Source organism: Phoca vitulina, unplaced genomic scaffold (assembly GCF_004348235.1).
Source record: "Phoca vitulina isolate PV1807 unplaced genomic scaffold, GSC_HSeal_1.0 scaffold66, whole genome shotgun sequence".
Classification (NCBI taxonomy): Eukaryota; Metazoa; Chordata; class Mammalia; order Carnivora; family Phocidae; genus Phoca; species Phoca vitulina.
Genome location: NW_022589769.1, coordinates 1,943,513 through 1,964,334, shown reverse-complemented (window position 1 = coordinate 1,964,334; position 20,822 = coordinate 1,943,513). Strand labels below are relative to the sequence as shown.

At 52.5% G+C, this 20,822-nt stretch overlaps 1 protein-coding gene across 1 annotated transcript; it reads right to left on the bottom strand.

Annotated features, from left to right (window-relative positions):
* Window positions 1-1,803: 1,803 nt before the first annotated feature.
* On the bottom strand, window positions 1,804-19,145 carry METTL22 (methyltransferase like 22). Its single transcript, XM_032392247.1, has 11 exons — window positions 19,072-19,145; window positions 15,536-15,701; window positions 13,770-14,126; window positions 11,078-11,118; window positions 10,845-10,989; window positions 7,662-7,733; window positions 6,264-6,317; window positions 5,393-5,473; window positions 5,080-5,182; window positions 3,290-3,458; window positions 1,804-1,891 (listed from the first exon to the last, which is right to left on the bottom strand). The coding sequence occupies exons 2-11, from the start codon at window positions 15,639-15,641 to the stop codon at window positions 1,856-1,858; spliced, it is 1,164 nt and encodes a 387-aa protein (XP_032248138.1). The 5' UTR covers window positions 15,642-15,701; window positions 19,072-19,145; the 3' UTR covers window positions 1,804-1,855.
* Window positions 19,146-20,822: the final 1,677 nt, after the last annotated feature.

Here is a 20,822-nt window from a genome sequence, read left to right as displayed (position 1 = left end):
ACGACGACTCTACTGCTTGGTGCCAATTACATTTATGGGCTTGTCCCCAGGAGTGCCGGGAAAATGTCAGTCAGTGCTGACACATCACCAGCTGGGGGCTCTGTCTCATGGGGCTCTGTTTCCAGGACTTGTTATTAATATACCCCGTTGTGATCTGCAACTCTGTTCAATGATGGCAAGTCTATCAGGGATGGTTTTGTGTAGGAACCTCGGAAAACGGGAAGAGCTCAAAGGCTACGCTTCTTGAACCCCTCGCTGTGCACGAATCACCAGGGTCTTGCCCAAGAGCAGATTCTGAGTCAGGTCTGGGCCGAGGCTGCTGCTGCTGGAGGGCCAGGAAACTTGCTGTGGGAAAGGGATCGGGGGGAGCATGGGCTCCGAGCCCGTCTGTGATGTCAGGCGGGTGGCCCAACTGCTCTGAAGTTCACGTTCCTTGTTTGTAAAATGGGGGTTGCTTCTGCTCCCTAGGGTCTTTGGAAGATTTAGAGATGATGTGTGTGGATCTTCTTCCCACTCCCAGAGGGGAGGGTGAGACTCCTTCTCTTGGGTCACCTTCTCTGCACGTTCAGCCGACACCCATTTTTCTTTCCTAAAGAAGCTACTGTTCTTCCTGATCCGGATTTCTCGACCTTGGCACTCCTGTACGTTACAGGATGTTTTAAACAGCACCCCTGGCCGGTAGCACCCTCTCCCTGAGTTGTGGCAAGCCAAAGCTTTCCATACATGGCCAACTGCCCCCGGAGGCAGCAGTGCCTGACTGGGCAGCAGCCTCCCAGGCAACAGTTCCTATTCAGTGTCCGTTCAACAGTACGTGTCGACTACGTACTCTGGGCCAGTGGCCTTCACAACTGTTAAGTGGGTGTAACCAGGCTGAAGTCCTAGGCGTTGGGAAGATGAAGTGAGTTAATCTGGTGTCCAGATGGAGCCAGAGAGGCAGAGACGCCAGGAAGGTTATCTGGACTGTGGGGGGCAGGCAGGGAGGGGAACACGCTGCCCGGTGCCGAGCATGCAGGAACAACAGGACTGGGGGGGGGGGTTTGCGGGGAGGCCAAGGCAGCAGGAGGGTGGGACCTGAGCTGGGAAGGAAGAGGAGGGAGAAAGCAACAGGGAGGGGTTGAGATGGGAGGGGCGCAGACAGAGACATGTGCATGTGATGCAACCAGAAAAGGGAGCCCAAGGGGAGGCGGGGAAGAAGCCCGGGCTCTGGGAGGAAATGCCACGAGGCAGATCATGGCGTGCACCCGGGTCAGCCACACGCGACCAGGAAAAACGCTCGTGTCTGTTCTCAGCTCATCTGATTTTGGTTATAAAGAGTTAAAACAGAAAATGAAGGCCTCTTTGCTGGCTCCTGCCACTTCCTCTGAATGGGCCCTGGCCAGAGGGACGGGGAAGGCAATGAGGCTTCTGTGCCTCATTCTGTGTAGTGTTATTACCGCAACTGTGGCGACCATATTAAACACATCTGTAAGCACGTAACACAGGGGAGCACTAAATGCTACCGGCTGGGCCCTGGGTCCCCCGCCCGCCAGGGAACCTGAAGTAATTGACTCAAGTGGAATCAAGCTGAGAACACCTACCCAACCTGGCCACAGCTCTCGAGACATCCTGGCACACATATGACAAGCCGGCGCATGGACAACAGGCAACTAGATGGACTTCTAGCCCAGAGCAAGGACATTCTCTGGCTGCTGCTGGGAAGCAGCAACGGACTCCAGAAACAGCCCTGGGGCATATAAAGTACGTCTGCCACATTTTTAAAATGATACAATCGCAAACACATTATTTTATGAGCTTTCCATTTTATTAGAAATGCATTTTAGAACAGTCGAGAGGCCGTGCTTGTGGATGCGATGGATCACATTACTGGTTCCACAAAGATCTTCCAGAGCTCCTGCAGGAAACAGAGAAAGCAGATTCCTGAGGTTCGCAAAGGAGACTTCACAACATCAGAGAGGGAGTAATTAGCAAAGGAGAAGAGTCACCACGGGGCAGCACGCACGCTGCCGCAGGAGTGGGGAGCTGCTTCTGATTCTTCGTTGCTCTGGGCTGTTCTTTCTGCCCCATTATGGAAGAAGACCTGGATGGCTAAGTCCTGGCATTCATCCAAGACGCATCAGGATGCCACATGATCAAAATGGACCAGAAGAATGGCAGCAAGTCACAATTTTTCCATTTGGGGAGACCGTAAGTGCCGCATCCCATGACTGCTGAATTTCATGAGGAGCTGATTTTCCTGGTCATGTGCTGCTCCTTCTGACACGGCAGGTGGAGAAGGTACAGATACACCAAGTTCTTAGTGGGGACTGAGTCCTCACTGGCAGTAGACCGTTTGCCGTCTACAGGGAGACGGGCGGGCAGGAGGGCGGCCCAGAGGCGGCGTAGCCGTGAACAGAAGACTGCTCCTCACACATGGCAACCACACAAATCCAGTGCTGTGCTTGCTTGGGGAGCGTGCGAGGGAGAGCCCTCTGTTACCCCTCATCCTCCCCTCTCCTCCTCAGAACTAGGACTGGTCCCCTCAGAACTAGGACTTGTCCCCACAGACCCACCACAGAAGGGGCAGTCACAGCCAAGAGGCAAAAAGAACAGAAGTCATTCATTCCAGACATTTGGACTTGCAGCTCCTGGTAATTATAAGGGATTTTCAAGGGTAATTTTGTTTCTCAGATTTCCCCCTATGAGCTAGGTTTAAAAACCGCGATAGGAAGTGATGTGGCTGCAGGATTAAGGCCCAGCTCTGTCGCTGCCTGGTGGGGTGACTTACCTTGTCCCGGTATCCACCAAGGCAGGGGAGAAAGGAGCTCGGCCTGGTACCTGGCCCGCGTGCCGTTACTAGTATGATTACTCAGAGGCCTAGTTTGATGGACCCACTGTGCCTGGTCAGAGGGCCGCTTGTCATCAGCTAAGCCTGCCTAGTCTGAGAGGCCAGTGTATTTCCACGGTGAAGGTGTGGCCTCCAGGACTGGGGTTCCTACATCAAGAACCCCACCAAGTGCCCCCTCACTGCCTTCCTGTGTCACCAACCACCGCCTGTGCTCGGCCCTACTTCCTCTGGAGCCTGAACTGCCCGCAGGGAGAGAACAGGCTCTCAAGTCCAAGGCGACGGTTGGCCTGCAGGCCCGCCCGCAGACACAGTGACCCCTAAGAAGGGGAGAGCCCACCACAGCCTTCGGCTGCTCGCACTCCTCCGCCCCGACAGCACAGGGTACGGGCCCGTGTCTGGAAGGCCCTGGGGTCAGCAGTGTCACGCGCAGCAACGATGGCCCGCACGCGGTGGGGCTGCACCTACCAGCTGCTGGATGCGCTCATAGACAAGGAGCTGTGGGAAGGAGGCCTCCACCGGCTCCACCACGAAGCGCAGCCGGCCGTCCGCAAGCCTCTCCAGCCGCTGCAGCCAGGAGCGGAAGTGGTCGTAGGCTTCACACGTGACGTCCAGGTGTCTGAGCGTGAAGTTCAGCCTGCAAACAAGCAGCCGACACAGATGCCTCACCTTCCGGCTGCTCCCTGGCCTCACTCCCCACCAGCGGATTTTCACTGAGCGCCTACCGTGTACCGAGCACTGGGTGCGCTTCCTTCCTGAATCTGCAGGAGAGCCCGGGAGGTGGACATATAGTCTCTGCTTCCATTTTATAGACGTGGCAACTGAGGCTCAGGGAGGCGAAGTCAGGTGGCTAAGATACCACCACCCAAAAGACAGGCCCTGCCCTGAGCTACAAAGTGGAACAGGAGGTGGATGCTGACCACCACCCACTGGCCTCTCCTGCCTCCCCCAGCAAAGAATCTGCACACGAGGTGCCCACAATCATATCTGCAGTGAGTGTACGAAGGGCAGGGCCTGAGAGCAGCGGGTGGGGAGCCATCAGAGGGGCGACTTCAGAACACGTCCTCCCGAGTCCTCCCAGCCCGGCCACTCGGCCACCTCTACACCCTAACCTGCAACATGATTTATGCTGAAACAAATTCTTTGCCTTTTCCCCTTTTATTTCCCAGATCTTTTATTACGAGAAATTTCCGACAGCGTGATCAACTATCCCAGCTTCAACCACCGCCAGCTCACGGCCGCTGTGGCCTCTGCCTCCCGCACACCCAGACTGGATTATTAAAAAGCTAACGCCAGCCATCACAGTGTCTCCTCTGTAAATACAGCCACATGCATCTCGAAAAGATAAAGGATCATCTGCTTCTTTGTTTCACCTAAAACAAATATGATGATAATTCTTTAACATTCCAATATCCAGTCAGGACTTTCGAGGTTTCCCTCTGTCTATAAAATCAGCATCCAGGCGCAGTCCACATGCTGTCCTTGCTCACGTGTGCTGTGAAGAAGCGCCTCAATATTATCCATATGAACAACACTGTGATGGATACGCCCAGGTGGGTAGTGTGGACACAGCCGTAATCGCTTCCACAGGGTGAATTTCTAGATGCTGGACTGCTGGGTCAGTAAGTAGGGTCAGTTTCATCACTTTTTTTTTTAAGATTTTATTTTTAAGTAATCTCTACACCCAATGTGGGGCTGAACTCACAACCCCAATATCAGGAATCACAAGTTCTACTGAGGCAGCCAAGTGCCCCGGTTTTATGGCTTTTGCTACATATTCCAAATTGCTTTCAGAAAAGTTGTGCCCTAGCAGAGAAATGGGAAAAAATGGTGTAAAGTGTCCAGTACTGTGTCCAAAATGGACACTCCCTCAATGGGAGCCCTAATGCTTCAGGATGTTCAAGTGCAAGCATCCTGGAGGGGCTCTGTCTGCATCGGGACATGGGGCCCTGAGGAGACAGAAGGCATCCTGGAGGGGACATTCAGAAAGAGTGGCCACGTGTCCCGGCTCTGGAGCACGGCTGTGTTCAAGTGCTCGTCTGCTCACAGACCAGCCATGACAGGTTCCCTGCTGCCCCTCAGCCTCTCTCCCCCCACCGGTGAGGCAAGGTGGGCTGGCCTGCGATGACAGGAGGCCCCGCGTGTAAGGGGCGGCGTGCACTGGCACACGGCAGGTGCTCAGTGAGCAAGGGGCAGGACGACGCTGATGAAAGTGCGCTCGGAAGGGGGCGCCTGGCTCTCGGGGGCGCAGAGCTCACCTCTTCTCCACAGACAGAATGGCTGTGCAGGCGTTTTTCAGTTTGTGAACGAGGCAGGACAGCGTTTTAAACAGAGCGTCGGTTAGGTCATCATCGTAAAACACTGCGGGGAAGGAAACGGGCGAGGGGAAAATGCAACCATCAGGGAGATCTGTCCCTCGGAGGAGCCCCGGACGTGGTGCCGGGTCCCCGTGAATGTGCAACGGCAGCAGCTCGCACGCTGAAAACCGCAGGCGGGTGCGGTGGGGCGCCCGGGAGGCCGGGCAGGGCTCCGCAGGGGGGCCCGGGCGCCGCTGTGACCCAGACGTCTTACCTTCGGCTGCGAGCAGGATGGTGGTGTGGCTGTAGAGGTCGGAGACGTCCTCCTGTGACCAGCTGAAGGGGACCTCCGGGTCTGTGAAAGAAGAAAGGCCATGTTGCGCACGTTCCTCTCTCTGTGGGCCGGCTCTGAGGCTGAGTGAAGCTTCAGGAGAGGAAACAGAGCTGGGGCTAGCTCGGAACGGTGGGCACCGCCAGGCAGCTCTGAATCCTAGCGCCCCAGCTTCAGGGCCATGGCTGCCAATGCGGCTGCCAGGGGCTGCCTCTGCCACTGAGGGGCAGGCACTGCTGCCCCATGAACTTGCTGGGTGATGCTGAGAAAGGTGCTCCACCTCTCTGGGTTTCAATTCTGCACCAGAATGAGCATAGTAAGGCTGCCCTCAAGGACTGCTGGGGAGGGCAGGGGACCTAAGGTGCTAAGTGCTCGGTAGATGACCAAGTGTTTGTATAAAGAGTGAGCAAACATGCAAGTCTGAAAGAGTCTATATAATAAATTTAGAAAACTCTCCCATGCAGTTGGCTCTGAAGCCACATGGCCGACTCCCTGCCATGGACAGAGGACAGAGAGCCATGTTGGGAGGCTGCCTCCCAGTCCTGGGCAGGTGCTTAACCCGGAGCGTCTGTCCTCACCTGTAACTTGGGGACTAATGTGCTTACTGTACAGGGACACTGCGAGTCTGAGTGACAGAGCGGGTAGAAGCGGCCAGCAACTGTCACTCATCAGCCGATGGAGCGGAGTGGCCGTGAGCTGAGGGACTGTGGCGACAGCCGGGACCCTCTGCTCAGCCCAGGACACAGGGCTGATGTCCTGGAGGTAGGACAAGGGGCCGTGCATCTGCCGGGACGCGGGACAAGAAGATGCGCACCTGTGCACAGGTCGTCTTTGAGCCAGTCCAGTTCTTTGACCTTAACTACACCACCTGCAAAAGCAAAACCAAGTAGAATATCCAAACTCAAAACACAGAGAAGGCTAACCCTTCCCATTCTATGCCCAAATCCCTCCGTCCCCCCACCAACATCCTCTCCATGTCCCTCCTTCCCAGCAGCATTTTCTGAGCGCTAGGTCTCGGGTCTTGCACCGGACACAGGGAATGCAAAGGTTTAGGAGGCGTGTCCCTGTCCTCGGGCACCAGCAGCCCAGGAGAGGTTGGCTGGCCAGCGTGCACCGGCCAGGCCATGTGGTCAGGGCACTGCTGAGAGGACGTGCCAGGGGCCCAGGAGAGACCAGCTCTGGTGGCAGACAGCGGTGTCAGGGGAGGCTTCAAAGAGAACATGAGTCACACCTGCTCCTCCCTTCCAGCTCTTGACGACTGGGCATTCAACAAACAATGCGACGGGGCATCACACAGACAGGGCCCCGCCCCATGGAGCGCGTGGCCTAGTGGGGGGGGGCAGATCCCTATCAACTGGTCACACAGACATCAAAATGCAACCGTTCGAGGTGAAATGAAGCTCTGGTAGGGAACTGTGACCTCGTCTGGAGGTCTGGGACCCTCAGACAGGCTAGGGAGGCCGGCACGGAGCAGGTCCTGTGAGGCAGGGGCTACTGATGGCAGGGCCCGACCCCCGCAGGCCCTGGGACAGGCAAAGGAGCTCGGTGTCCACTCAGAGAGCAATGGGAGACCACTGAAGGGTCTGAAGCCTGCGGGCTGGAATGACCTGATCTGAGTGGGAAAGTGCCCCCCAGGCTGCTCAGAAAAGGTCTGGACAGGAAGGCCAGTGAGGAGTGGCTGCCCGCATCTATCACGTCAAGGCAGAAATCCAACAATCAGGCAGATGGGCGTGGGGGGATGGTCCGGGCAGAGGCAAGAGCATGTGAAATGAGTGTTCGGCTCGCTGGAGAGCAAGGCTATCAGGGCAAAAGGCAGGAAAAGCAGGCAGGGGTCAGACCAGGAGGTTTGGGCGACAGAAGGCGAGCTTGAACTTCAACCCTGAAGATTTTCTGTGGGGAGTGAAGAGTCTGGCTTGCAGGACAGCCTGGGTGGGGCAGACAAGGAGCTGGGAGATCAGGTGGGAGCCGCTGTGACGTCCAGGAGGGAGAGAGCTGAAGCAGGACGCGGCAGTGGGTGTGGGAGGAGTGGATGATGCAAGGGCAGAGTCATCGGATCCGAAGCTCCGTGAAGCCGGGATTGTGCTCACTCCGTTCACCTGGGTCTACAGGGCAGCGGGCAGACCCCAGCTCCCACAGTCACGGTACAGGGTGTTTGTCCCAGCGGCCAAACAGAGAACCCTCCCTCCCAGGGGGAAGAGCCGCTGAGCCTCACCTCCAGCAGCAGTCAGGTGGCCGTTGAGGGCAATGTTTCGCTGGCACATGGCCAAGAGATCTGTACCAACATCTGGAACAACAGAAGGGCACGCCATAAAACGCCAGCCACCACCGCATTCTCATCTCCAGGCTCAAAAGCCTGACTGAAGAGAGGTGCAAAATGGAAAGTCAAGTTTCTCCTGTATGCTTACTGCCAACATTAAGTACGTTCACTTTAAGTTCCTCTTTAACGACCTTTCCCTTCAGTAAGAGATGATGGTGCTGGTGGGATGGACTGTGCAGTCCAGAGGGAAGGGGTGAGAGCTCCTGTTTTGAGTGTGTATGAAAGAAACAGGCATGGGTGTTTGGAGGTGATTCATTGAGACACAGGGCAGGTTCCTACATGCTGGGGGCACGCTCTCGGAGCATGACTCGTCACGGCCATCCCTGTCTCCTGAGCCGCCCATGGCTCTGACAAGATGGCGCTTCCCTCCATTTCAGCAGAACCGTTCGATCCTCGGTACCGTGCATCCTTGATGGGGCCTGGGGTGCAGGGGTGCAGGGATTTTACCAAAACTTGATTTTCACTTAGGAGAGTGTATGCGTGGAAGGTACAGAAAGCTGTGTGAGTGACATTTGCCCGGCCCACTATGGCTGTGGACGTCCCGACCCTGTCCCATTACCCACTGAGGGCTCTCCATTCCAGGGAACGCGCAGAGCCTGGGACACACCTACCGCTTTCCCGGGGCCACTGGGTAGAGAGAATATTGATGGTGTGTGCCTGATAGCACACAACCAGTTTAGCAGCTTGTAAGTCTTTATGGAAGTTTTTGTTCAAATAGATCTTCCGCGGGATTTTAACATATAAAACAGGTAAGAAAGGAGCAGCTTTGGCCAAGTGGCAGTGGAAGACCAGAGACCTGGGGCTGCCCCCCAATTATCCCTTTGCCAGCCCCAGAGGGAGAGCACAGAACTCTGCTCCATGGAAACCAGTATGAACCATGGGCGCCTCCCCCACCCGCCATGTGATAGCGGCCGTGTGTATGACTTGGGGCCAGCATGTGATCTGACTCTTAGTCTGCCCATCTGGACCAAGGATGGTGACAGACTCCCTGACTACTGCCCAGGGTCACTATGAAGTCACAAGCGGGGGCTGAAGCATGTGAAAGGCTTTGCCAACTAGAACGTGCCATGTAGATGTGAGCTCCCCTCTTTGTGCCAGAAAATCCCCCTCTCAAGGATAAGACAACTTCGTTATATGCTGCTGTTAGGCACCAGGCACAGGGCAAAGCTCCTGGGTGGTGTATGATGGCCTGACTCTGGGAAGGGCTTGCTGACAATTTGCCTGCACCCTGGCACAGAGCAGAACCGGGGCTGCCCCGCACACTCCCGGCCAGTGGCCAATGCAGAGTATCTGGAAAGTGTGCCAGCATCACAGGGGATCCCTAACTTCCCTTTCCAGTCTCATAAGAAACACAGAGGCACCATGGGGATGGGAACTAGGAATCAACAAAGATGCAAACCAGAGCAGATGTCCCCTTTCTGCCCAACAGACCCTGAAGATTTAAAGTGCAGTGACACTCCCCTGATGAGATCCTACCCTCTTATGAACTAGTACACGCTTTCAGAAAAAGCGTGTGGGCCAGAGTGGGGTGTAGTTGAGAGCACCACGCCCTTGGCAAATTGCGGGTGTCACCACTGAACTGCGGGTACGTGACATGCCATCACTGTGGCGGGGGGGTGAGGGGATCTATGGCACTTTCTATAACATTTTAGCAGCTTCTATGTGAGTCTAACACTACTTCAAAATAAAAAACTGAGAGTGGGGCACCTGGGTGGCTCAGTTGGTTGGGCGTCTGCTTTCGGCTCAGGTCATCATCCCGGGGTTCCCGGATGGAGCCCTGCATCGAGCCCTGCATCAGGCTCCCTGCTCAGCGGGGAGTCTGCTTCTCCCTCTCCCTCTGCTGCTCCCCCTGCTCGTGCTCTTTCTCTCTCTCTCAAATAAATAAAATCTTTAAAAAAAATAAAAAAATAAAAATAAAAAAACTGAGAAAGAAATCACTTGGCAATATGTATCAAAAGCTTAAAAAGGGAAGGGGCGCCTGGGTGGCTCAGTCGGTTAAGCGCCTGCCTTCAGCTCAGGTCATGATCCCAGGGTCCTGGGATCGAGCCCCACATCGGGCTCCCTGCTCAGCGGGAAGCCTGCTTCTCCCTCTCCCACTCCCCCTGCTTGTGTTCCCTCTCTCGCTATCTCTCTCTGTCAAATAAGTAAATAAAATCTTAAAAAAAAAAAAAAAGCTTATAAAGGGTCACACCTGCTTCTAGGAACCTAGTCTGAGGATCAGCAGACAATGGTGAACAAAGATGTTCACCGCAGGGCAACTAACAAAGGGGCAAACAGAAAAACAAAAACACCAAAACACATGGGAACAACCAAAATGTCCAGACACAGGAAAATGGTTAAAAAAAAAAAAAAAAAAGAAAAGATGAAACATTACCTAGTCATTAAGTCATATTTATAATTTCTAATGACTTTGGAAAATACTCTTGAAAAAATGTTTTTTTCACATTTTTGGCAACACAGAGCAACGAATATATAGTCTGATTTCAGCTACTGTTTTGGAGTATGTACATTCAAAGGAAAAGGGGAAAGATGATAAAAAAAAAACCCCCATATACGAACAGTTCAAGTAATGGTTCTAAAGCTCCCGGAGGACAGCAATTCTGTCTTACTCACTCCTGGATCTCCTGCATCTAGGACCGTGTCTGCATACAGTGGGCACTCAATAAACTGCACACTGTTGAACGAATCTGGGGATTGTAGAAGTCTGAGTCAATTTGACTTGCTGTCCTAGGAAGTTTCCACAAAAAGTAAGCAAGACTTCTATAACAGAGAAAAAATGTGAAGCCTGTTTTCAAGCCTTATAAAAGGCGGACCCCTCCTGGTTTCCTGAGACGTCCAGCTTTCGTGGGCAGGGCAGCAGGGCCTCCTGCACTGTAAGTGCTCCTGCACCTGTGGGCTGTGCTGGGCCATCCCGACGTGACTGAGAAAACAACAGAAGGTGGAGAAAACCATGGAACGGGATGGCAAAATCCACAGCAGCAGAAGTTCAATTCCCGGCTGTTCCGCCTCACTTTCTGACATAGCAGGGCGCGCCCTGTGGGGAAACTACTTCCCCTCAGCCCGAGATGGTGGGCCTACCTGTGCAGTAAACGGTACGCGCCACAGTGGCTGCCATAATGCTGGCCAGCCCCGTGCCCGCCCCGAGCTCCAGCACGGTGCGTCCCTGGAAGAGGTCCCGTTGGAACAGGATGTAGTCAGCCAGGAGCAGGGCACCCCGCCACACCTGGGGGAGAGAGGACAAGGAATGACAGCTGACGTGAGGCTCCAGGGAGACCCTTCGGGGCCACAGGAAGTGGGCGGGACCTACCCACCTGCTTGCCAACATCCTCCAGGGGGGTGGCCATGGTGTGTTCTGGACAGGATGGAAACCAAAAGAGAAAGGGCTACTGTGAAAATGGGGACGGACAGAACACAGACAAGACGAGGTGCATGGCATTCTGCAATGGGTGCTGGAGTTGAGCATTCTCCAGAGCGGCAGAAACACAGGTGGTGCGACAATTGGGAGGGACTGTGTGAGCGTCACTCACAGATCAGGCACAGGGGCTGGCTCCGATAACCGGGAATCTCTGCCCCTCAGGTCCTGGCCCAGCCTGGTCACACACACCGCACCCCACAATCCACTTTACTGTGCTCAGTAACTGCACACTCGTCACAGTGTGTTTATGTCGTCTGGATCGGCTCTATGCTGACAACAGTCACGGTGCATTCCGCATGTTTCTCACGCTTAGAACCAGACCAGAAGTCAACAAAGTGAGTTTGAGTTTATATCCCTTTTCAGGTGAACTATGATAAGACATATTCTCAAGTACAAAATGTATTAGGATAAAATCTCATGGTGGTATGGGGGGCGGGGGAGAGAACAGAAATAGGAGACCAAAGAGAAAGAGGAACATGGCAAACATCTTTGCTGTTAAAGAACTGGCTCTCGCATTCTTAAGCAGGATGGGGATGGCTATCAAATTAAAATATGCACAACACGTGCACAGTGTGGGGGGCTCCATGTGCTTGTCAGCCTTGCCCACATCGGACCACATGCTCACAATGGAACAGGAGAAGGGACCGAGGGACCAAGACAGGGCAGAGAACCGCAGGGTCAGAAGAAGCATGGGTGATGCTGCCCACGCCCCCTCCACGAGGGTTTGCCCTACAAGTTGAGGGGGGCAGCCTGCACGCCCCTGCTGTTTGGTTCCCAAATGGGGGGTTCGACCTCATGACCCTGAGATCAAGACCTGAGCTGAGATCAAGAGTTGGAAGCTCAACAGACTGAGCCACCCAGGTGTCCCTCCCATCCGGGTATTTTTTAACTGGCTTCTCAGATGGGTCCACAACCTGAAAACAACGACCTGATCTGTGGGTCAGAGGAAAAGGGGGTCAGGAGACTGACATCTGCTTAGTGTCCACTCTGTACCAGGCCCCGTACAGGCACATACTTGGCATTACTTATTAAATGATCACCAAAGGGCAGTATCCTGGCCCCCAGTTTATACATGCAAACACGGGCTCTGGGTGAGCAAGACACTTATAAAAGGTTACCTGGCTCGTGAGGGGTGGAGGTGGGTTAAAGCCCAGCTCTGCAGGGCGCCAGAGTCCAAGACCTGGTCCCTTATGTCACACCTTACAGATGGAAGCATACAGCTGGGGATGGAACACCTAGGGGTTATCCCTGTAGCTCGAGCATTTAATTGCCTTGCCACTCTGCTCCCGCAGGGTGGGAAGGACTGACAGCATGCTGAAAGGAAGGGCCTCACCATGAGGTCTGTGAGATGGGACAGGCCAGGCCCTCTGCTGTGGGACTTTGTTCTCAGCCTGTGGAATGGTACATTCCCCGGACGTTAAACACACACACCAGAGGCTAAACCCTCGGTATAGAATAACCAAGTCAGCCACTCCCCACTCAGGGAGGCCAATTAAGTGAAAGCTGAGAGCAAAATGAGCCATCACAGCCCCCCTACGTCTCCCCAGGCCAGAACTTTCCAATGTTCTGATCACATGACATAACAACATAGACTGTGGTGGGTGCCTGGGTGGCTCAGTCAGTTAAGCGTCTGCGTTCGGCTCGGGTCATGGTCCCAGGGTCCTGGGATTGAGTCCCATGTTGGGCTCTCTGCTTCTTCTTCTCCCTCTGCTTGCCACTCCACCGGCTTGTGCTCTGTGTGTGTGTGTGTGTCAAATAAATAAATAAAATCTTTAAAAAAAAAATGGAAAAAAAAAGAACATAGGCTCTGGCGTCAGACAGACCCAGGTGTGAATCATCACTCTGCCACTGACTGGCTGTGTGACCTGGGGCAAGTTCCTCAACCTCTTTGGGTCTCAGTTCCCACCTCTGTGAAATGGGAATGCTCATCTCTGGAAAGGCTGTGAGGAACTGAGGTAATCCACGGAAAACACAGAGTAGGGTTCTGAGCAGGCACTCAGTAACTACTTGTTGTACGGATGTGTGGATGGAAGAGAGCTGCTGCTGTTTTTTGTTTTTTTTTTTTAAAGATTTTATTTATTTGACAGAGAGAGACACAGCGAGAGAGGGAACACAAGCAGCGGGAGTGGGAGAGGGAGAAGCAGGCTTCCCGCCGAGCAGAGAGCCCGATGCGGGGCTCGATCCCAGGACCCTGGGATCATGATCTGAGCCGAAGGCAGACGCTTAACGACTGAGCCACCCAGGCGCCCCGCTGCTGCTGTTTTTGAGGGTGCCCTAACTGACCCTGTGTCCCCACCCCATGCCAGTGCCCAGGCTTACTGGGGCCTCAGATACCATCAGGGACCCTGGATCTCAAGGAACAGACTCAACCCAGAGCTCTTTTCCCCCAAATGAGCAATGCTGGGGGTGGCAAGAGTCGTGGCTGTGGAGATGGACATAGATTCAGAACCTTCCTCACTGCCCCCCAGCTGTGTGGCCTCGGGCTTGTCACTTCCTATCTGTATACTCTCCCTGACCCACAAACACACTGGGCCCTGATCCACACTGCGGTGCCGTGCTAGTGGCAGGCGAGCCAGACTTGTATTTACCTATTCTGATGATATCCTGGAGGCTGCTCTCTTGTGCTTCGTCTGCCAGGGGGTCGTCTTCCTCCTGTGTTAGAATCGTGGGATGTACCTTGTCTCTCGGAGGCCCCGCTGGCTCAGGGTCCGAAGCTGCCCATGGTCTCCTCTCAACATCCAAATCTCCGTCCTCGTCCAGCCGAGCTCCCACCCCCTCCTGGATGGTGGCGTCACTCCTGCAGCCACTCCCCAGAGGGGGTCTGGCACTGCCCGGCCCAGAGGGAGGCATTTCCTCTGTGGGGCCCATGGCATGACGGCCACCCTCAACCCCTGAGTCTGTCTGAGAGTCTCGGTTCCACAGAAGCTTGAACTGGGACAGGAAAACTGCAAGGCAAGATGAACACAAAAGGAGCATATCTCCAAGCTGTCTCCTCCTTGCAGAAAATCTGATTTCCACCCGGACAGTTTTACAGGCCAGGTGGAGACATAGTAATGCCCACAGAAAAGGCTCATTTGACTCAGTCGAGGAGCTGGGGCCATTGAGAACGACTACCATTTGATCAGCATCTACTGTGAAGGTGCTTGGCCCCCATTATCTTAGCCCTCCCTGCCGCTATGAAGAGTGGTCCCAGCTCCACTTTACAAACGTGGAAACTGAGGCTTAGGGAAGTTAAGGGAGCCAACAAGGCCACACAGCTTTTGACATGCCAAGGCAAGACTCACACCCAGCCTGCTCAACTCCTAAACTGATGACCTTCGCACTACACCATTCCACCTGTTAAGGGCTGGAAGACAGGACAAGGACACCAAGTGGCCTTCCCCATCCGGTGGCTAGAACATCACTGGGACCAGTTTCAGTAAGAGTATGTGTTCTAGAGAAGTGGGCTGGAGGCGGGGGTGCAAGGGTTCAAGAGGACAGTCCTGGGCTGCAGTCCTCCATCTCCCCAGGCTACCTGACCCAGGCCAGCCACTGATCTGTTCTGGATCTCCGGTTCCTGAATTCAGGGTCCAAACTGGGACACAAGGAAAAGGGGAGTATTAATTACACCACAACAAGCTAATACAGGGTGATCAAAGCTGGGGAGGGTGGCCAGGGAGGACCTGTGTGAGGTGACATTTGGAGTCAGAGCTGGGAGGGAAGAACCTTCTGAGTCGAACAACAGCAAGAGCAAAGGCGCTGAGGGAGGAAGTGTGTGCAGTGTATGAGGGACAGAAAGGAGCAAAGAAAGGTAAGTGTGAACACACAGGCAAGGGCTGGGTTGGGCTGGGCCTCACAGGCCAGGGTGAAGAGTCTGATTTTATTCTAAGAGCAAGGCGGAGCCACTGGAGGGTCTAAATCAGGGTGCTGATGTGATCTGCATTTTTAAAAGATCCCCTTGGCTGCTGGGGAGATGAGTAGGGGGAGGGTGTGCGGAGCAAAGCCAGGGAGCCCCGGTGGGAAGAGCTGGAGCCTCCCTAGTGACGAACGGGGCCGGACTGGGGTGGGGCAATGGGAGCCTGAGCCCTGACTCCCGACCAGACCATGGGCTTCCTGAGAGCAGGGCTTGGCTCACTGCCTTCTGCATTCGCAGCATCAAGTCCTGCCCACCTACCCCCAACCCTGTACAAAGTAAGTGCTTGGGAAAGCACAGGACTTCACTCAATGCAACAAGGGTACTTAAGAAGTGGTATGAGGGTAACAGTTGAACAACGCAATCTACCTAGTCTTTTACCCAAAAAGAGGAGTATGAGAAAGCAGAAAACAAAATGAGATCCACGGGGCTGGGCCCCTTGGCACAAGTCCAGGACCTTACCGGGCTGCCCCATGCCATTCAGCCGCACCATGAGGTGCCTGTGGTTCGGGGTGTAGAGGTGGACATCTGAGAGCACAGTGTCACTTCTGAAGGTGACCTCATCCATAGCTGTGGTGGGGGCCAGCCACCATGGCCGGGTTCCTCGTGAATCATGGGACAGCAGCACCTGGAAGGCAAGATCAAGTCCTCAGGACAGCAGGTCCCAAAGGGGAACAGTATAAACACTCCCCAGTCTGGTGGTAAACAGCTTTGCATTACCCCGGGAGAAGACGCTTCCCTTTTTAAATTCTCTTATGTTTTTCCTAAAGGAGAAAGTCTCGGAGCCTTTGCAAGGGAAAAGAATCCAGCTAGAATTGTGTTATTTTGTTTGCGGTGTGTTCATTTTCACAGGAATCTTTTATTTATGGCAAAGGATCTGAATTTCTATTTATACTGATAAAGTTTTCCTTCCCTTTTAATCTTTTCCAACTTTTTTATTGTGAAAGTTTTCAAATAGACAAGAAAGTTGAGGGCATAGCATAATAAACAGCCATATACCCGCAGCTTAGATCCAGTGATCATCAACACCTTGTCATATGGGGTCGATTGATCTGTCTACCTGGGTTTTTGCTCCCCTGAACTGAAAGTAAATTCTAGACATCACATTTTATCCCTAAATTCCTCTATAGTGTCTCTTAAGACATCCGTCACATAACCGTAAGACCGTTAGCAAATCTAAGATAATTTATGATTCCTTTGTACCATTTAAAACCCCATCCCTGGGGCGCCTGGGTGACTTAGTTGTTAAGCATCTGCCTTCGGCTTGGGTCATGATCCCAGGGTCCTGGGATCGGGCCCCACATCCCTGGGATCACACCTCGCATTGGGCTCCCTGCTTGTGTTCCCTCTCTTGCTGTCTCTGTCAAATAAATAAATAAAATCTTAAAAAATAAAAAAAATAAAAAATAAATAAAAAATAAAACCCCATCCCTGTCCATAGCCAATTTTCTCCATTTCTCATGCAAATATCTTTTATAGCTGGTTTTCCCTAAAACAGTATTCAATCACAATTTACACTTTGCATTTAGTTATTGCCCCTTCGGTTTTTTTTTTATCCTAGAAGTTGACTCCAATGGCCCAAATACCCTTTCTTGCTTTAAAACATTCTCTTTAAATTAAAAAAGTGGGGAGCAGGGGAGTAGATTCAAAGGGAAAGCAACCAAGGCAATCACTGTACAGGTGATGTACAGATGTGGGAAATTATGCAGGTGACACAGCAATAACTGGTGTGGAAAACTACGCCTGCTGCAAAGGGGTCAAAACAGGAAGGCTCCCTCTCCAACCCAACGTTCTGCCTCATCAAAAAGCATCAAACAGCAGCAACATGCATAGCCATGGGCTGGGATGCTGGGTGGAATAGGTGTAAACCCCAGTCTCCCACCTCGTATCTATGTGACCTGGGGGAAATCACTTCACTTCTCTGGACCTGTTTCTTTAGCTATATTCTCACCTTGCAGGTTTCCTGGGGTGTAAAGAACTGAGCAGAGTCCGTGGCCCACAGCAGTTGTTAATTCCTTGTGTTGGGGTTGGTTTCAGGCGTTTGGCCCAAACCTGCCCATAACTCCTGACCTCCTACAGGAGCTGTTCCTACCTGGGTAGGTGTGTGCACTAGCCGTGCGTCCTAGGCATGTCATGAAACCTCTCAGGCCTCTATTTCTTCAACTGGAAAATGGCATCATCATAACCCAGGCTGTCCTCATAGTTTGAGCACACATAACTGGAGTTCCTACATTTAAGGACTTGCCATGTGGAAGCCAAAATTGTACTTACACAAAAAATTTTTGTGAAAAAGCTGACCCCTTGTTAAATTAGTCTCCATGCTGGCTCCCCCACTTGACACTAGAAGCCAGCACAGAGCAAGTGGGTTGTAAGTGAGGCTGTGAATCTAGTAAAATGATGCAGGATTTCATGGTGCCGGTGAAAGTGACAGAGGAGAAATGCTCCATCCTCAGGCAAAAGCCCTCAATCAATGAGGACTGGAAAAATTAGGCTGCATCCAAAAAGAGACTAAATGTCTCAAAGGTAGGTGTGGTTCTCCCAGGACTGAAACATGTCCTGGGGGAAAACTGAGGACTTCTTACATATAGTTTTGGGGAAAAAAAAAAAATCGTCTGTGATGACGCTACGAAAGTCAAACAAGAACCAAAGGATGCTGTTTCTTGTTATAGGACAATTTTGATGGAAAAATTACATCCCACAGATAAGCATAATATTACCATTGCACACCAACTTTTCTTAAATATAGACAAAAACAAAACTCAAATTCTTCATTTCTAGCTCAATTTTCAGTTTTAAAATTCAAACTGCCCAGGCTTCCTGGAAATGTACCCTACAACTGAGTACCAGGAGTTGGAATCCCTTTAGAGGGCTTCTCCTAGGATCAGGTTATCTGGGAACAGAGGTGTCTTGTACCCACCTCCAGACCTGTGTGAGGATTAAATGAGACAATGATCAGTTTTAGGGTTCAGGACATAGTAAATGGTTAATAAATAACAAAAGTGAGTACCGATCATTGTAGCGTTAATAATTATTATTTGAGAGAGAGTGAGCAAGAGCACAAGTGTGGGGAGAGGCAGAGGGAGAGACTCCCCGCTGAGCAGGGAGCCCAACGTGGGGCTTGATCCCAGAACCCTGGGATCTTGACCTGAGCCGAAGGCGCTTAACTGGCTGAGCCACCCAGGTACCCCAAATAATAATTATTATTGAAGAGTGTGCTGGAAGATAGAGAAAGGCAACAGTTTTTCTACTTAGGAATAGCTGACTCAGAGTCTCTGTTTGGGAATGCTACAACTGGATGCATTTCAGTCCCGTCTCCTCACTGGAGAAGAGGGAAAGAACACCCAGACTGCAGATGGTACCCCCCTCGCACCTCCATCACTAGGGTTTGAGTGCATTGGCTCTCTAAAGCCGTGGGGGCCAGACTCTGACGCTCTCAGCCTTTCTCCCCTAGGATTCCCCTCCAAAAGCAGTTTGCTGGGATCTGAGGATTGAAATACGGCCCCGCCTCCCAGGCGTTCCCTCTTTCAGGTGTCACTCTACCCACTCATTCAACAATGGGGATTTGGGCGAAGTTCTGTGACAGTTTGTGTCCAGGCGCGGGATAATGCAGGGCAGGGTATGAAGACTGGGAAGCTGGAGGGACCGCGGTCCAGGGGCGCGGGGGCGGCGCGCAGAGTTGGGAGTCAGGGGCTCCAGGGACCTCCTCCCCTCCCGGGGCTCCTCTTTCTGTCTTGCCGCCTCCCTGAACGCCTCTCAAAAGGCATTTACAGTTCGGCCTCGTCCTCCCTTCTTAATCCTGAACCGAGGGGGCTGCTTGGACCCCGGACAGAAACCCACATGACAAGGCTCCTTCTCCAACCACCATTGCTCGACAGGGGACACTGAGGCCAAGTGGGGACTAGGGCTTCAGGTCGGTGGGGGCCCGGTTTCAAGGTTAGGCTCGCTGCCAGGAGGCTCCCTGCACTCTCCCCATCCTGCCGCCTCTCCCTAGAGCTTACCTGCCGCGGGCTGCAGGATGGAGCCCGGCCGAGTCCTCTAGCCGCCGGTCTCAGGCGGCCGCCATAGTAGGCGGTCTGCGCAGGCGCGGCCACGCCCCCTCTGCGCGCGCCCTCCGGCGCCGCGCCGTGGCCACGCCCACCTGTCCGAGGTTCCCTGGCGCCGGGCTCCTCGGTACCCTTCCTTAACAAGAAGCTGTGGGACCTTGGTCCCTCGTATTTTGTGCCTTTCGCCATTCACGAGGCCTGACACAGACCTGCCATGTCGGGCCATGAGGGTCCTACCGTAAGTTATGACCCAGCGGCAATCCTACTTTGGGGTCACCTCTTCCAGGAGCCTTGAGTCCCCCTTCTCCTGCTCACGTTGACCAGCGTCTGGGCTCTCCGCATCAGAGCACCTGTGGCTCTGGTTGTCAAGACATGTTTACCTGTCTCCATCACTAGGATTTTAGTGCATTGGGGGTAGAAGAAGCTGCAGGGTCACATCTGCAACCCAGGCTGGACTTCTCCGAAGCCAAAAGGGGAAATAGAATAATGCTTGTAAAGCAGTTAGCATCATCCTTGGCATGCTGTGAGCACCCGAAAAATGGCAACTGTACTTATAAGTTATATACATATATTTTTTTTTGAGGAGAAGCTTTTATTTTTTAAATTTATTTTTATCTTTTTCATCATTATAAGTGTACTCTTTTTTTTCTTTTAAGATTTTATTTATTTGACAGAGAGATAGAGCAGGAACACAAGCAGGGGGAGTGGGAGAGGGAGAAGCAGGCTTCCCGAGGAGCAGGGAGCCTGATGTGGGGCTCGATCCCAGGACCCTGGGACCATGACCTGAGCCGAAGGCAGATGCTTAACGACTGAGCCACCTAGGCGCCCCTATAAGTGTACTCTTTAATCCCCACCCCCCACCTCCCCTCTGGTAACAATCAATTTGTTCTCTATAGTTAAGAGTCTGTTGCTTGGTTTCCCTCTCTCTCTCTGTTTTTCTTTTGCTCATTTATTTTGTTTCTTAAATGCTACATATGAGTGAGATCATGTGGTATTTGTCTTTTGTCTTTCTCTGGCTGACTTATTTCACTCAGCATTATACTCCCGAGCTCCATCTGTGTCATTGCAAATAGCAAGATTTCATTCTTCTTTATGGCTGAATAATATTCCATTTTATATCTATACCACATCTTCTTTATCCATTCATCAGTCGATTGACACTTGGGCTGCTTCCGTATCTTGGTTATTGTAAATAATGCTGCTATAAACACAGGGGTGCATGTATCCCTTTGAATGAGTGTTCTTGTATTCCTTGGGTAAATACCCAGGAGTGACATTGCTGGATCATAGGGTAGTCTATTTAATTTTTTGAGGAACCTCCGTACTGTTGTCCAGAGTGGCTGCACCAGTTTGCATTCCCACCAATAGTGTACAAGGGTTCCCTTTTCTCCACATCCTCACCAATACCTGTTGTTTCTTGTGTTGTTGATTTTAGCCATTCTGACAAGTGTGAGGTGATACCTCATTGTGGTTTTGATTTGCATTTCCCTGATGCCAAGTGATGTCGAGCATTTTTTCATGTGTCTGTTGGCCATCTGTATGCTTTCTTTGGAAAAATGTCTGTTCATGTCTTCTGCCCATTTTTTACTCAGATTATTTATTTTTGAGGTGTTGAGTTGTATAAGTTGTTTATATATTTTGGATGCTAAACCCTTATCAGATAATCATTTGCAAATATGTTCTCCCATTCCATAGATTGCCTCTTA

Coding starts and splice junctions, on each gene's coding strand:
- METTL22 (XM_032392247.1), bottom strand. CDS start 15,641: ATGGATGAGGTCACCTTCAGAAGTGACACTGTGCTCTCAGATGTCCAC. Junction 5,183..5,392: donor CATCCTGCTCGCAGCCGAAG/GTAAGACGTCTG, acceptor CCTTCCCCGCAG/TGTTTTACGATGATGACCTA. Junction 1,892..3,289: donor ATGAGCGCATCCAGCAGCTG/GTAGGTGCAGCC, acceptor TGTTTCCTGCAG/GAGCTCTGGAAGATCTTTGT.